Source organism: Natrix helvetica (assembly GCF_964273705.1).
Source record: "Natrix helvetica genome assembly, chromosome: 2".
Taxonomy (NCBI): Eukaryota; Metazoa; Chordata; class Lepidosauria; order Squamata; family Natricidae; genus Natrix; species Natrix helvetica.
This window is the reverse complement of record NC_138552.1, coordinates 74625086-74640294: the sequence shown is the minus strand read 5'-3', so window position 1 is coordinate 74640294 and position 15209 is coordinate 74625086. Positions and strand designations below refer to the sequence as shown.

The 15209-nt window shown below is 41.2% G+C and overlaps 1 protein-coding gene across 1 annotated transcript in view; it reads right to left on the bottom strand.

Moving 5' to 3' along the window:
• Positions 1-8425, bottom strand: part of DMRT1 (doublesex and mab-3 related transcription factor 1) — a gene marked incomplete at its 5' end in the record, with an annotated part of 82414 nt that extends 73989 nt beyond the window's left edge. The window contains 2 exons of the mRNA XM_081940049.1: positions 1784-1967; positions 8105-8425. Coding sequence (XP_081796175.1) covers positions 1784-1967; positions 8105-8425 — 505 coding nt within the window. The remainder of the gene's footprint in view (positions 1-1783; positions 1968-8104) is intronic.
• Positions 8426-15209: the final 6784 nt, after the last annotated feature.

The following is a 15209-nucleotide window of genomic DNA, read 5'->3' as shown; positions in this document are numbered from 1 at the left end:
GTGGGAGGGAGAGAAAACCTTCACAAGAAAGGAGTGAACCCACTGCTTTCTGGAGTTGTCAAGTGAAAAATCTGGTGTCATGGACTTGTGGACAATAATAGCGGCTGCTCAAACTGTCTCGACTGGGGAGAAGAATGAAACACAAATTATGAAACTGCCATCGACTTCTGTGATTTATTCAAGCTGTGCCCGAACATTTATTTCTTTTGTTGGTATCCACTTCTGCTCAAACTCAGAGGAACTTAAGTGTATACATAAGAAATCATATATAGCATTCTGCTGACTGTTCTTAGCAGGACTTACTGGCTATATAATTTAGAATGCAGGAAGTTCTGCATAATCCATAGATTGAGAGGAAATGCAATTTTTCATATAACCAAACTAAACTACAGACTGCAGTTAAAATTGCTTTTTTAAAGCCAATTGAGATCCGAGGATTTTTCAGTGGTCACTGAACTATGATTTGCAACATCCTTCATTGTGGTTCACATGATTGAAGCTCTGGGTTTCCGCAAAAATGAAAGCTTCAGGAGCCAACTCTAACGTATCTCTTTCTCTTAATGCAACCATAACTTGGCTCATGAAACCTCAACTCCCCCCCCCCCCAAATAATGCCTCAATGCCATACTTTATAAAGACTAAAACATAGTTTAAAAAAACAACTTGATGGAGTTCTGAGAGAGACTAACAGTGAAAAAAAAGTACAGTCAAATGCAGTCAATTTTTTTATCACTTGCACTTTGCCGTATGTATGTATGTATGTATGTATGTATGTATGTATGTATGTATGTATGTATTTAGTATGTATGTATGTAATTATGAAATTTATTTGCCACCCATCTCAAAACCAAAGATTCTGGGCAGCTTATACTAAAAATATTAATGCATTAAGAATAATAAAATGCAACAATCATAGAAATACAATGGATAATATCATTAACAAATAAAACCATTACCACCAGATGTGAAAGGAAGGACATACCAGGGATTAAGTTTTAATTAATCAACCAGCTCCAATAAGAAGATCTCCCACTGGGTCTCCAAGCCACCTGGAAAAGCCAGATCTTAAGGCTTTTAGGAAACAGCAGGCATGTGGAGCCAATTTCATTTTGGGGATAGGATATTCCACAGGTAGGAGTCATGGCAGAAAAAGTTATTCTCCTGGATCCCGCCAGCCAAAATTCCTTGGCTGAAGGGATCTGCAATATGCCTCCTCTGCTGGCATGGGTGGAGTGGGCCAGTTCCATTGAGGTGATATGGTTCCTCAAGTAGACTAGACCCATGTCATACATTGCTTTAAACAAACACCTTGAATTGCACCCGGAATCATTGTTAAACCAAATAGTGTCTTAATTGTTAAACCAAATAGTGTCTTAAGAAATAACATTGAATTTATGAACAAATAATTTAATCAGTTTAAGGCAGGCTCTTCAACTTTAACCAAAATGATACCTTTAAAAGAATATATACTGTAAAGATGTAACATAAAACAGGATTTTATTGTACCAAAGGTGCTTTTTTCAAGAGGCAACTGGACTTCTGGTTTTTCTTTGAAGACATTTTGCTTCTCATCCAAGCAGCTTCTTGAAAAAGCACCTTTGGGACAACCATGACCTGGATGACTAAGGATCTCCATAGGATTATTGTATGTGCTTTTATGCATGCATCCCTGGTTTATTGAAATCAAATTGGATCTGTTAGAGTCCAAGAAACTCATGACAATGTGTCTCCCCCACCCAAGATGTAAGACTTTGAAGGGAGGTCCCTTTATCTAGGACGTTACCTGTGGATGAGGTAGACACTACAGTTGCTGTGGTTGTTGACTGGGGTGGGCTGGTGCTTTCCAACAGGCAGGAACTGTTAGCATTGTTTTCTTTCTTCACATACATTTCTGTGGCGCTAGGCAATGGGATGGGGTGGCTAATCCCCAGCTCTTCCTCTTGGGCTTGTTGTCTTCTCAATGCAACCTGGAAAAGGGAAAGTTACACTGTATTTGCACTGTTATCTAAAAAACAACAGCAGCAAAATTGGGCAGAACACTGCAATTTTTTTTATCTTAACACCTTAAATGAAGGTTTATGGATGCAAATAAAAACATAATTTTAAAGCTAAAAAAATTAAAAAGAGAAAAAATAAGAGAAAAAATTAAAGAAACCTACAAGGTAAGCATCTGCCAATAAGATTTCTAATGTGGCAGCTGTCTAAACGTAGTTAACTCTTATTTTTTAACCCTTGGCTTTAGTGATTTGGAAACCCCCTGAAAAACAAAATGAGATCCTTGGAATACAAAGGATCAATTTCAACTGTGATTAAATGAACTCTTTTTACTGAAAACCAGAGATGGAGATTCTTTGGAGATTCTTTTTATTCATGTTTTATAACAAAGGATTCACGTCAACTGGAGTGAGTAGGATTAACAGCATCTATCTTTCATAAACAACGTAATTTTTCACCTTTATTTCATACGCATTGAGTCTTTTGGGCAATTCAGGATGTAAGCCTTATTAAAACAAAATAATACAAAGTACTTGATACAGAATTTCTGCAGAAAATGTGAGGTTTTCAAAAGACTATTCTGCTCTGGAAAAGAATTAAAATCACGTTTGAAGTTCAGAGCTTTCATTTTACAGAAATCTCACTGAAGCCAATCCAGGCAGATCTTTCTTGAGCATTATTTTATAAATTATCTTATGCTGTTGCAATGTAAACAAAGTGAAACAAGACTATATATTCTGGGCCACTTAATTGCACATATGTAAAATATATACAGTATGTCTTTCATTCAGAGTTACCATTAAGAAATGGCATTTTCCCCTAGCGTAGATCCTTTAACAGTTACATAATATTGAGCAAGAGTGTGAAAAATGTTTCAAATCTGAACTGTTCCGAACTCAAAAGATGCCTGTCTTAAATGCAAAACAGACTATTTCAATCATTTGGAAAGCGTTCTTAGCAGAAACAAAATCGTTCAGAGAACAAAATGACTTTCAAAATGACTGGAAGGGCCCGTTTCACACTTGACATGTTCTAAACACACCAAATTTTGAGAACTAGAAGGATAAATACTGTATGGCTGATTTTCAGACTGGCACAAAATGAAAAAGCAGGTTAACTGATTACAAAGAAGCAGAATGCAGAAACAGAGGCGGATTAACACCGTAGCTAAAGGAAGCAAAAACAGGCATACAAATATCATTAAACCAAAACACATTTTAACATTTAATGCACCAGGAAGGAAAACATTAATAACCAAGCCAACTGATACCAATTCAATGGAACAGTAGAATGTTTGCATCTTTTTAACAGGCTAAGTTTGGATCCTCTGAAGGGGTATGTTTTTTTTATTTAAGAAATCATTTTTTTCAAGCCAAGACACTCCAGATACTATAATGTGCTATAATTTCTATAACCCCAACAGTGTTGTAGCTGGGGATGATGGGTGTTGAAGTTCAAGGCATCAGAGTCTACAAGAAGAATTTGATCCTTACACTATCATACAACTAAGAAATTACAACTTTATTGCAACCAACAGGTACAAAATTATTGGTAATGTTTTTGGAATTAAACCTTTCTGAAACAGAAATATTCCATGGCAACTAGGGTAGTGCTAGTGCTTGGCTGCACAAATTTATTTTTGTCTTTGCTGCCATCTAGTTGCCATTCATATTTTTGCAGTCCAGATCTGCTAACCTTACTACAATTCCAGTTTTCACACCTAGTGCTGCAGTTTGCAAATTATCTAGCACCAGGCCAGTAAGATACAGGCTGTTTGCTGATATCACACAATTCTAACCAGCATGTATTTACAATGGTGGCAAGGTCCTGTGGTCATGAGGAGCTTCCAACAAGTAAAGTTAATGGAGCAGCCAGATATACTTAAATAAGTATATTTAGTGTAATATGTATTCTTAAATAAGTATACATAAGTGTAATATGATTAATGATTATGATGATTAACAACCATGGGAAAAAGTTTGTAAAATTGGGCACGATTCACTTAACAGCTGCACTGCATACTGATGGAAGTTCTGGCCCCTACTGTAGTCATAAGTTGAGGACTACCTGTATGGATACTACCCTTGGATTACACAGGCTAAAATTCAATCCTTTCTTCAAATGGTAAATCTGATCATTCTTTGCCCAGACAGCTTTGAAGCAATACGGAAGAGATTTGCTATTGTCTTATTAGGTTTCCCCCCCAGGTTTAGCCTATAGCATTCCAATTTCTGCTGAGCTCCCTTCCAAGTATTAACCAGATCCATTTCAATTTAGCCTGGAAGTGAACGAATACACATACAGAACCATTCATTTAATAACTTCTCCCTATCTTTTATCTTCATGCATGTAAGACTAAAATTCCCCAAAAGGCTTGTGTTTACAATGACTGATGAAAGCTGTTGTCCATAACATTTAGACAGCATCATGTTGGGAAAGCCAAATTAGACACTAAGTTTTTACACTAAACTCTCATATTTAAGTAATGAGACTAAATCTGAAAAAAAAATGACTTATGACGACTTTTCACACTTACGATGGTTGCAGCAACCCATGATCAAAATTGACAGCTGGCATGTATTTGTGACAGACGCCTCAGTGTCATATATTCACCATTTGCAACCATCCCACCCAACTTCTGACAAGCAGTCAATGGGGGAAACCAGAGTTACTTAAAACCTAAGGTGATTCACTAAACAACTGTGGCAAACAAAAAAATCATAAACGCACAACGCACTTAACACTCTTGCTTAGAAATGAAAATTTGGCGCTCTATTGTGGTTGAGGACTATCTGTATTTAAATGAACATGCCATGGAAACAATAAAAGCTGGCAAAAGCTAAAATATGAGGTTATAATTCAGGCATATATTACAAAACCCTACTCATAGATGGTATTTTTTAATATACAAATGATTGCTTAACAGAACCAGAATGTGTTCTGTTAGCAAACACTTTTTTTAGTGATGTAAACTGAACTGTTGAAGAACTTTCTAAAGTCCTATCCCATTTGTGTTTTACAGCAACATCAGTGTGTGTCTACTACCAGGGGTGAAATTCAGCAGGTTCTAACAGGTTCTGGAGAACCGGTAGCGGAAATTTTGAGTAGTTCGGAGAACTGGCAAATACCACCTCTGGCTGGCCCCAGAGTGGGGTGGGAATGGAGATTTTGCAATATCCTTCCCCCAGGAGTGGGGAGTAAATGGGGATTTTGTAGTATTCACTGCCAGCCCACAGAACGGGTAGTAAAGATTTTTGAATTTCACCACTGTCTACTACCCAAATTTCTTCCCTGATCATCTGGTAGCCTCAGCCCATGATTTAAACAGCTGTATGTCATTATTTCCATGTGTCTGTTAGCCAAAACTCAAGAATGACACATGATTCTTCTACACTGAGTTCTTTATTGTTTTCATATCTATACAGACAAACTCTTGCCAGACTGAGGACTTTATTATCTATATCTGCAATATACTATGTAAACTATTAGAGGGGGGCTGTCTTCACCCTCTTTTGCAGACATCCAGACTGAGTTGACTCTTACTCCTCTAGACTGCACCCCCTTCCCTACTGGGGAGCCTCCTTACTACATTCCATCACAGTATCAAAATGAAAAGAGCTTTACCCACTGTTCCATCATAGTATGAAGGCAGGTTAAATTTGCAAATTCTGGCACCCATTCTTTATGGTGCTGATGTTAGGTGATCAGCTGCAGTGTATTTGGGGGTTCACTGTTTGTGTCCCTGCGTGACCTCTCCTCTCTGGTAACCGGTCCGTCTCTTTGGGTGCCACTTCTTATCTGCCACTATGAAGCTGACAGTGACCCTTTCACAATATTGAAAACATCTTATAATAAAAAAAAAACTACAAATGAAATCAAAACCAAAATTTTAAAATGATTCTTAGAAGAAGAGCAAATTAGCACTAGTGACTGCTAGCTCATTTAAGCTCACAGCTAAAATCATTTCCTAATGGCAATGTATATTTTACTTGCAAACGTTATTAAGGTCACCATTATTTTTTGGCTTATGAACAAAACTCCTTAAGAAATAGAGAATTTTAAAATTACCGTACAGCTTTACCTTCATTCTATACTCCCTGTCTTTACAAGCAATTCCCATTTAAAAGATCCTCTTCCTAACCTTGCTGGAGGCGACTCCTTGAGCCTTTGATTACTTTTCTGTTGCATTTGTAGACAAAGGTATAATTTATTAATTTTTTATCTCATCTTTATTACTTTGTAAGTAATTCAACATTCCTAAAACTCATTCCTCTTCTTATTTTCTTCAGAACAACAATCCTGTGATGTGGAGTGGGTCGATAGAGTACAACTGGCCCAAAGTCACATTACACAATTGTGCGTAATGGCATCAGAGTATATGCTTAGATAACCAGATATTATTCCAAGCTGTTGAGACACCAATCACAAAGGCTGAAGCACTTTAGTCATAACAGATGTCATGGAAAAAGCTGAGGGCTAGTGATGTAATCAGCTAATATTAAGATAGTATAATTTTGTAATGACATAAGAAAGGTGAATAGGCACTGCATCATTGTTGGAACAATCCTTTCCATCAGTAGGATCAATGTTATATTAATAGTAAAAAAATACAGTTGTTTCCTTTGGAGTGTTTGAAAGAAACCGCTTAGGTTTAAAGGAGATAACACTCTCTGCAGAACAAAGTGTCTTTCAGAAAGACAAAATTTGTTCATATTCACTTGAAACAATCAACTATGGGAGCAACTTTAATGATAAAAGCAAATCAGCACAAATCAGCATAATAATTACTGAGTTAGTAGTACAGGAAATTTTTGTAGGACAAAAGTAATGTTGTCTTGTAAGTGTAAATGCATGTTATTTCTGTGCTAATTTCTTTTTTAAAAATGAGCACCCAGATAAGCCAAAGAATTGGGCACTGATGGTCACACAATGGAATGGCATTCTACCTTTGACTTGCCAAACTGGCATTCTTGAGATGTTTTGGACTACAATTCCCAGCACATCTGGAGATTACTAAACTGTGGGAGGCTAAATTGAAAAAAAAAACTGTTGAAAGATTGTGACAACACTCTTTCCAAAGTATTCAAAAATGGCCTACAGATTTATTTTTTTTAGTTTACAATTTTTGTAACCTTTAAAATGTTGATAATTGAAAATAATTATTCCAATTTCTCATGATTCAAGCTAAATGTTCTGAATGGGGGAAAATTTAAAAATACATTAATGTACAGTTTTCTAACAGGAAGAATTTTTAATGCAATGATTTTGCAACTCAAAATGCTGAATACGTTATTTTGCACAAAAAAACTTTTTTTTCACTCACTGAATTTTAAACCTTGTAAATGAAAACAAAGGCATGAACATGTTAATACTTGTGTGGTTACTAATATTAAATTTTGATGTCATTGATTAAAAACTACACTAATGAGTCTTTTACTAAGGAGTCTTTCACTGACCTACTTAGGATCTAGGATCTAGAACCTACCACTCTTCCATTACCTTATTAAGCATTATTTTCACTATCAAAATCAGTCTCACACTCAACATCTCACACTTGCAAATGCTTTCAAATGCAACGATGCAATTTGCATTATTCATTGCAGGATTCCTTTTCATCGCATCTGTTTTTCCTTTTAGAGGCGTACTCTACATGTAACAAGGAGTATTACTTGCAAAGCAATCCTAGAATATTAGGAAGCCGTGCGCTATCTGAAACTAATGCCAAGAAAAGGGGGGGAGGGATATGAAAATAGACAATAAGATTGAATTCCATAGTGAATATTATTTGGACAATAAAAAGGATATGCATAGTTTTGCTGAAAGCCAGAACAGTATCTTGGGCGGTGCGGGACAAACTTTTCTCCCCTCCCAATTTATCCTGAACTCCAGCAACGAAGTTAAGGGTTCTTGCAGAAAAAGCATCCGGGAGTTTTTTTTTTACACAGGTCAAGCCTATCTAATTCTCCGGGGCAGAGGTTTTAGGGGGATGAGGCTTAGCCTTAATTTCCAATCTGCATCACTGAACGGCGGTAAGGCCGCCTTGTGCTTTTTCTGCCCCAGAGCCGGTTCCCCGCCATTTCTTTCCTTGCTTAACCCTCCGGCTGCTCACCTGGGCGGCCATCACCCGTTGCCTCTCGGCGATCAAGCTGCATTTTTTACACTGGCAATCTCTCCACATGCAGAACCGCTTGTGGCCCTTCAGGGGCGAGGAGTAGCCGTGGTTCCTGCAGCGGGCGCACTTGGGGAGCCGCGGGGACTTTTTCCCCGCGGCGGTGGCGGCCCCAGCAGGACCCTGGGTTAAACCCCCGGAGTTGCCGCCACCTCCGGCGGCCGCCAGCCCGGCAGCTTTCCCAAAAGGGCCCGTTTTGGTCCCCTGGGCGTGATGCTCCGACGAAGCCGACGGCTTGCTGAAGGAGGTGTCGTTGGGCATGGCGCCTTTCCGAGCCGTTAAGTGCAAAGAATGGCTCGGTTTTGCAAGGAAGGGCTTGCTTTTTAACCGGAGCCTGAAAAGGACGGGCGAGGGTCCCCAGAGGAGGCAGCTCGCCTTGACCTGCAAAAGCGGTTGCTTTTTGCTCGGTTGGGATGCAGCCTGTGGAGGTGCCGGCTGGCAGGTGGCAGCAAAAGCCGTGCAAAGTTAGCAGCCCACCTCGTCACTTTGCAAAGGCGCGCGGGCCAAATGGGGAACTCGCTGAACTTTTTGCTATTTGTTTGAAGGTATATTTCCAGAGCCCGGACCCGCTCCCGGGCGCTCTAGGCTCCACCCCCAAGGCCCTCCAGCGGCCTTCTGCAAGCCTGACCCCCGCCCCGCACCCCACCGGCTAGGCCCAGTCTATGAGGTTCCTTGCAGAGAGATGCCTGCGAGGCAAAGTCCTTTGGCACGGAAGCTTACAGCCCACTTGCAAAGGTCTATGGAGATTCTCAATCATCCAGCCAAGACGCGGTTGTCCCAAAGATGCTTTTTTCCAAAAGGCAACTGGACTTTCTAGGTTTTTTCTTTGAAAACCTTCGCTTCTCATCCAAGCGCTGAAGAATGTTCTTGGATGAGATGCAAACGTTTTCGAAGAAGAAAACACACACACACACACACACACACACCAAAAAAAGTAGTTGCCTTATGGAAAAAAAAACACCTTTGGATGCAATATTTGAAACTTAGTGGCAGAGTTCATAAAATAACCGGGTTAGTCTTCAAGACGCCACCAAACTCTTCGCTGGCTTCAATAGGAAACGTTTCCATCGCCCCGCTTAACGCGGCTGATTCCCAACGATGGGTGGAAAAGCGAGGCAGGTCGCCGGCGCGCGCCAACCCGAGCCGCGCTCGCGCAAGGCCGCTGCAGCGCAGGCTGGATTTCTGCAACGCGGCCCCTCTCACGGCAACAAGGGGGCCACGAGTCGGTTTGTTTTGGCATGGAGGGCAAACGGAATGGGTGGCGTTGAGAATTTGTAATGACTGGGGGGGGGGAGGCTGAGACGCAAAAATGACATGTTTTTAATCTCGTTTTTTTGGCGGAACCTCGTTTGTCCCCGGTTTCTCTGCAAACCTTTTCTTGCGTTCGTTCCCGGAGAACTTTTGAGATTTGCAGCGTTGGCGAACGCGGGCGCGTCTAATTGGAAATAAGTCTTCGTAGAGGGACTTAATTTCGTCCTTGGGAAAAGTGGGGAGGGGGGTTGGGGGAGGCAGAGGATCAGCACAAATATGTCTCGGGCCAGACGATTTATGGGGAACAGCTGCTTCCAGACCTTACTTCCACTTCATGAGGGTGAAGAGAAGTGGGAGATTTCCGTCCAATTTCACATCTTTAGTCTGGCTGATTAACGGCTAAAGCCCACCACCTCCCTGGAAAATTCAAGGTTTCTCTTCGGTCGGCATTTTGAGAAATAGTTTTGCAACGGCTGTAAATTTGAATAGTAATTCTTAAATATATGGACGTTTCGTTCAAACGCTCTGAGGGACGAACGCTTTTTCTCTTCCAGAAAGGAGGGTGTTTATTAAGGATGTCCGTTATCAATTGCTGATTGACAGTTTCGCTCCTAGAGGAAAATTCGTTAAATACTTCTTCTCCCCCGCCCTACAAGATACTGAATATGATAGTGGAATGAAAGCAAAATACAAACAGTTGAAGGTATATGATTCTGACCTTGTTACTCAAGCGGTAAATGCAAAATACAATTTAAGTAATACAATAAGTATTTCATGTGAAACAGAAATGGGAATTTGTGGATCTTGAGGGGAGGGGAGGCAGTTAGAGGTAAGATTGCTAATTCAAACTCGGATTGAAGAATAAAACTATAATTCCCACCATAGAGGAAAGGTTATTGCTGCTGGGATAACATTCCAGGCTTGCCTGAAGAATCCCCACCCCCAAATTATAACTTCAACAGCAAAACCTACTTTATCTAAGTTGACAGTGAAACAAAATGAACCAGTATATGTGCTGTAAATAGAAAAACGCTACTTTCTCAGTCTTTTTCCAGTGTATATAAATTAGGACGTTTCACCTAGTTAGAGGAATCCACCACCCCCCCCACATCTAGGTCATGTCAGGGCCAAATTGATTATGAAGACAACTCTACTATTGTTCATATGCTTTTTTATTAAAAAAAAATACAGACCTTTATGCCCAATTGCCAATGACAGAATATGATTCAAACAATCAGATTGGTTGTCCAAAATGGGGCCAGAGGGAAAAATTCGGTCCCCAAAGAAACTGAAAGACCAGATTGAGAGGTCAAGACATCTGCTAGGCTTTGATCTAATTTGTACATTACTTATGAGTTGTGTTTATGTGACATGATAGGCCAAGATAATAGATCAATAAGAAGGTATGTGCCACAGAAAAAACATCTTGCAGAAATGGACATTGCGAAGAATATGTTTTAATAATCAGATTGAGATATATTGTGTTGTCTGAACTGACTCCAAGGGTATAAACCCCTGGTTTAGAATTGCAGAAACTAATAATCAAACCTGTCACCAGCCTTGTTTTCGGATTTTAATTTCTGTATGCATTTTTGTATATTCAGAACTTTTTAACTGCTCTGAACTTGGGTAAAACAAGAGCCTGATCTTGTTGAGCCTTTCATTAGCTTTGCATAATATGGAACCAAACCTCTGTCAATGAACAGAATCAACTGCCCTAAATCATGTGTATTGCTTGTCAAAGTGCCTACATAAACAGCCTCCTCCCTCTGTAAAGGCACTGGGATGTGACTAGAGGGTCCCATGACAGTCAGCTGTGCTGTTCTTGGGAATAACCAACAGGACTTCATAGAGAAGATGGCTGGTCACCCTCAGACCAAGAATTACAAGCAAAAATATGTCCTGAACAGGATGCTAGGCTATTCCACCTGACACTAGAGAACACTGACATTAGAGAACATGAGAAGCTGAGGTCGCTACAGTTAAACATCGTTTTCATGTTTACAATGCAAGTGACATGGTTGCAGGCACAGCATGAAAGTCTATAAATAAGTTAACCATAAGTTAATTGTCATAGACACTCTTAGTCCAGTAGTCCAGGATCTGAAAATAAACCCCTCATATAATTGTGGGAAAATCACTATTTTCTATAAGTCACACAGATTGCTAAGAACAAATGTTAAGATAATTTTAAGCATACGTTTTGTAAGGATAAAGTCACTTAAGATGCAAATACCATGTTTCTCCGAAAATAAGACTCTGTCTTATTTTCTTTTGGGCTTGAAAATAAGCACCCAGGCTTACTTGGGGGGAAGGTCTTGTTTTTATAAGTGCAGGAGGCAGCAAGTGCAGGGCCCGACGGGAATGGAAGTGCATCTACTCCTGGCCCCGCCCTCTCCATCCCATTGTCTACTTCTTCATGGCTTCAACGGGTCAAGCTCTTGGCATGCCCCATTCTCCACCCGTCTTGCCTGCTGGCCCAGCTGCTGCTGGCACACGTCTCGGCTGTGGTGCCTTGCAGGGGTTCTTCACGCTCCTGGCAGGGTGGGTGGATGTTAGGATGCGCCAAAAGCTTGGTGTCAATGTCTGAGAGTCGGAGTTGCCACAAATCACGGAGGGGGGAGGGGGTGCACAGTTGGGTGTCAGGTATTGGGTGCTGTAATGAACTCACATTGGTAGAGGTTCAGGAGAGAGACAGTTTTAGCCGGATCAGAGGCCATGAATTAGCCTCTAATTAGCTTGCTGGAGCTTGCAGAGAGCCATGCCCTCATAGTAAACTGGCCGCCAGAAGCCAGTGATGCTGGCTAGAAACATTTTTGTTTTTGCATTCACTGCGTGCTGAACCAAGTCCAGTAAATATTTCTGTTGAATCCCTCAACGTGGTCTCTTCCTTTGCTGGCCAAACTTGGAACAGTGACACTTAGCCCCAATTGAGGCCGCGGCCAATGTAACCAGAATAGATACTTCCATCAAACAGGAAAGTAATTCTCCAAAAATCAGAACTAGATCAAATTGGGACCGGTAAGATAAGCAGAGAAAATAGTTTAGATCAAGCCAAGGTTGTGGAGAAATGCATTCCAGAAAATCTCCCCAATGATCAGAATTGTGCAAGTCTCAGTGTTTCCTATGACACTGTGGAACCCAAAGTTCCACATGGAGCAAGCAGAGTGAGAAAAATATTAGTGTTTTTGAATTTTAGTGTTGGAGAAGAAGATGCCTGAGAACACATTACCATAGATGGCAAAAAACCCAAAACCAATGGATCATTGAATGAACCAACCTAGAATTCTGACCTGAGGCACAAATGTCCAGGCTCAAATGAGACTATTCGGATGTGGCAGGGGTGTCAGATTCCATTTCATTGAGGCCTGCATCAAGGTTGTGTTTGACCTAGAAGGCCTGGGGGTGGGCATAGCCATGGTGGACGTGACCAGCTCGACATCAGTCATGTCATGGGCATCTGTGATTGCCAAGTGCTAAGGCTCCCTGAGATCTCCCATCATTCATTATAATCCTTCCTCCCTCCCTCCCTCCCTCCCACACTTCCTTCTCTTCTTTTTCCTTTCTTCTCCTTTCTTCCTTCCCCTTTATTTATTTTTCCTTTCTTGCTATCTTCTCATCTTCCCTTCCTTTTTTCGCTTTCCCTTTCTCTTTTCAATCCTTTCTTGCATGCTCAAATGCAAAAGAGTAAACATTTCTTTTTTTGTTTTGTTTTTAGTTTGTTTTACTAGCCTTCTGTCAATGAAAACGGGACTCGGGGGGGTTGTGTGCAGGCCCCCAAGCTTCCTTTTCACTGGCCAGCCTTTTGCTGTTTCCAGGCCAGCCCCCTGGGCCAGATCTTAGCATCTCGTGGACCGTATCCGGCCCCTTGAGTTTGACACCCCTGAGATACAGTGTGCAAAGCTGTAGCTCTTTGGAGAGGTCTATAATGCTGGAAAAGGTGGAAATAAGGAGAAGAAGAGAATAGCCAACAGCAAGATGGATGGATTCAGTCACACTGCCAATGGCAACACTGTTGGAAAACCTAAAAAAGCAGATTGTCACTGGTAAAAATCTATCTAAGAGTTGACACTGACTAGATACCACATAATTAATGGATCCTGCAAGAAGCAGTTGAGCAGATGCTCACAATGCTGTCCATTCTGACAGTGCCTTTACCTCCCCTCCTGCTCACATGATGAAGAGCAAATCGTGTTCTGCTCACTCGGTGCTTTTTGCTGCATATATGTATATATACACACAAGTAGTCCAGTTTCTCAGCAACTTTTCGAAGTTATAGCAGCCAACCCCAAAATGTATTTCTGAGCCGGAATTCAGATAGCTGCCCTTTCCCATGGTTACGTGATTACATTTTGGATGCTCAGCTGCTGGTTCGCATTTAAGGCCATCTGCAGCATCCTACGATCACATGACTCTGATTTATGATTTTTTTTTGATGAAAATCGGTGTTCATATCCTGCTTCCAGAAAAAAAGAAAATTACCATTGTGAACAATGGCTTCCCTTAATAACGGCTGCAAAAAACCCAGTAAAATCAGGTACAGTCATAATTCTGTGCTCAGTTATGGCTGTAAGTCAAGGACTACCAATATGTATGTATATAAGAACACAGGCACAATGAATGGAGAAAACTTAAGTTTACATACAGACATAACATGTTCATTATACAGAAGAAAATACAGATGCCTCCTTTAGCTCTTGCTGGTAAAGCAATTGGAAAAGATGTCAGAAGCTAGAAGCTATGCATGGTGCTTTTATTTATTTATTTCTAATCCAACACTATGTTGTAAAGAAATTATGTCTGGGATCCACTTTCCAAATTCAGAAGTGTTCTTTGGAGCTATTTGGGATTTTCCAGAGAGGAAGGAAACCTCTGGTTTGTTTTACTATTGATCACATAGGATGAAGTGCAAGATCCCACCCCGTTGGTTGGTTCTTTGACCTCATAATTATTTATAAATTTTGCTGCACAGACCTAGTTCCTACTGTCTAGTAATTGATTATTCTCTATCATCAGCCCCCATGCCCCTCAGATTGGCTCCAGGGAGCAAACCAATTCTACGTTTGGTGCAAATGATTGTAGGAGGGTAGCAAAATGATGATATACTGATGTTCATGTTGTCACACAAAAGCTGACTTTACACACTTTCTTCCTGACATCTGGTGCAAGTATGTCAGTTGTAACATTTACAGTAACATTTACAGTAACATTTACAATATCAGTGATGGCTAACTTTTTAGTCCTTGCATGCTGAAATTGTGTCCGTGTGACAAACACACGTGCCCACACCCAATGAGCCCCCCCGGTGCATGCACACATGAGCTCCATGCTCCCCACACACATGCACATGACCCCCCTGCGCTCCCCCCGTGCATGCAAGCGACCCCCCGCTCCCCGTTTTGGACCTAGCAGTCCTCCTTAAAGCCTACTGGGACCAAAAACAGGCCGCGGGGAGGGCGTGCTGCACCTCCCATGCCCTGTTTTGGGTCTAAGAGGCCTCCCTGAAGCCTCCTGAAACAAAAAAACGTGGCACAAAGGGCTTATGCTGCATCCCCCTCCACTCCCGCGCTTGGATGTAAGATCCTCCTGCTCTCCCCATGCATGCATCTCCGTCTCCCACATGCGTGGCAGACATCTGAAAACTAGCTGGCTGGCGGGAGGCGCGCATACATGTGCAGTGAAACTGAGCTGGGCGATGGCTCGCGTGTCTGCCGAGAGGGCTCCATGTGCCACTTGATACTTACAGACCAAGGAACAAGCACATATCTCTGTTTGGTGAGCATAAAGACATTCA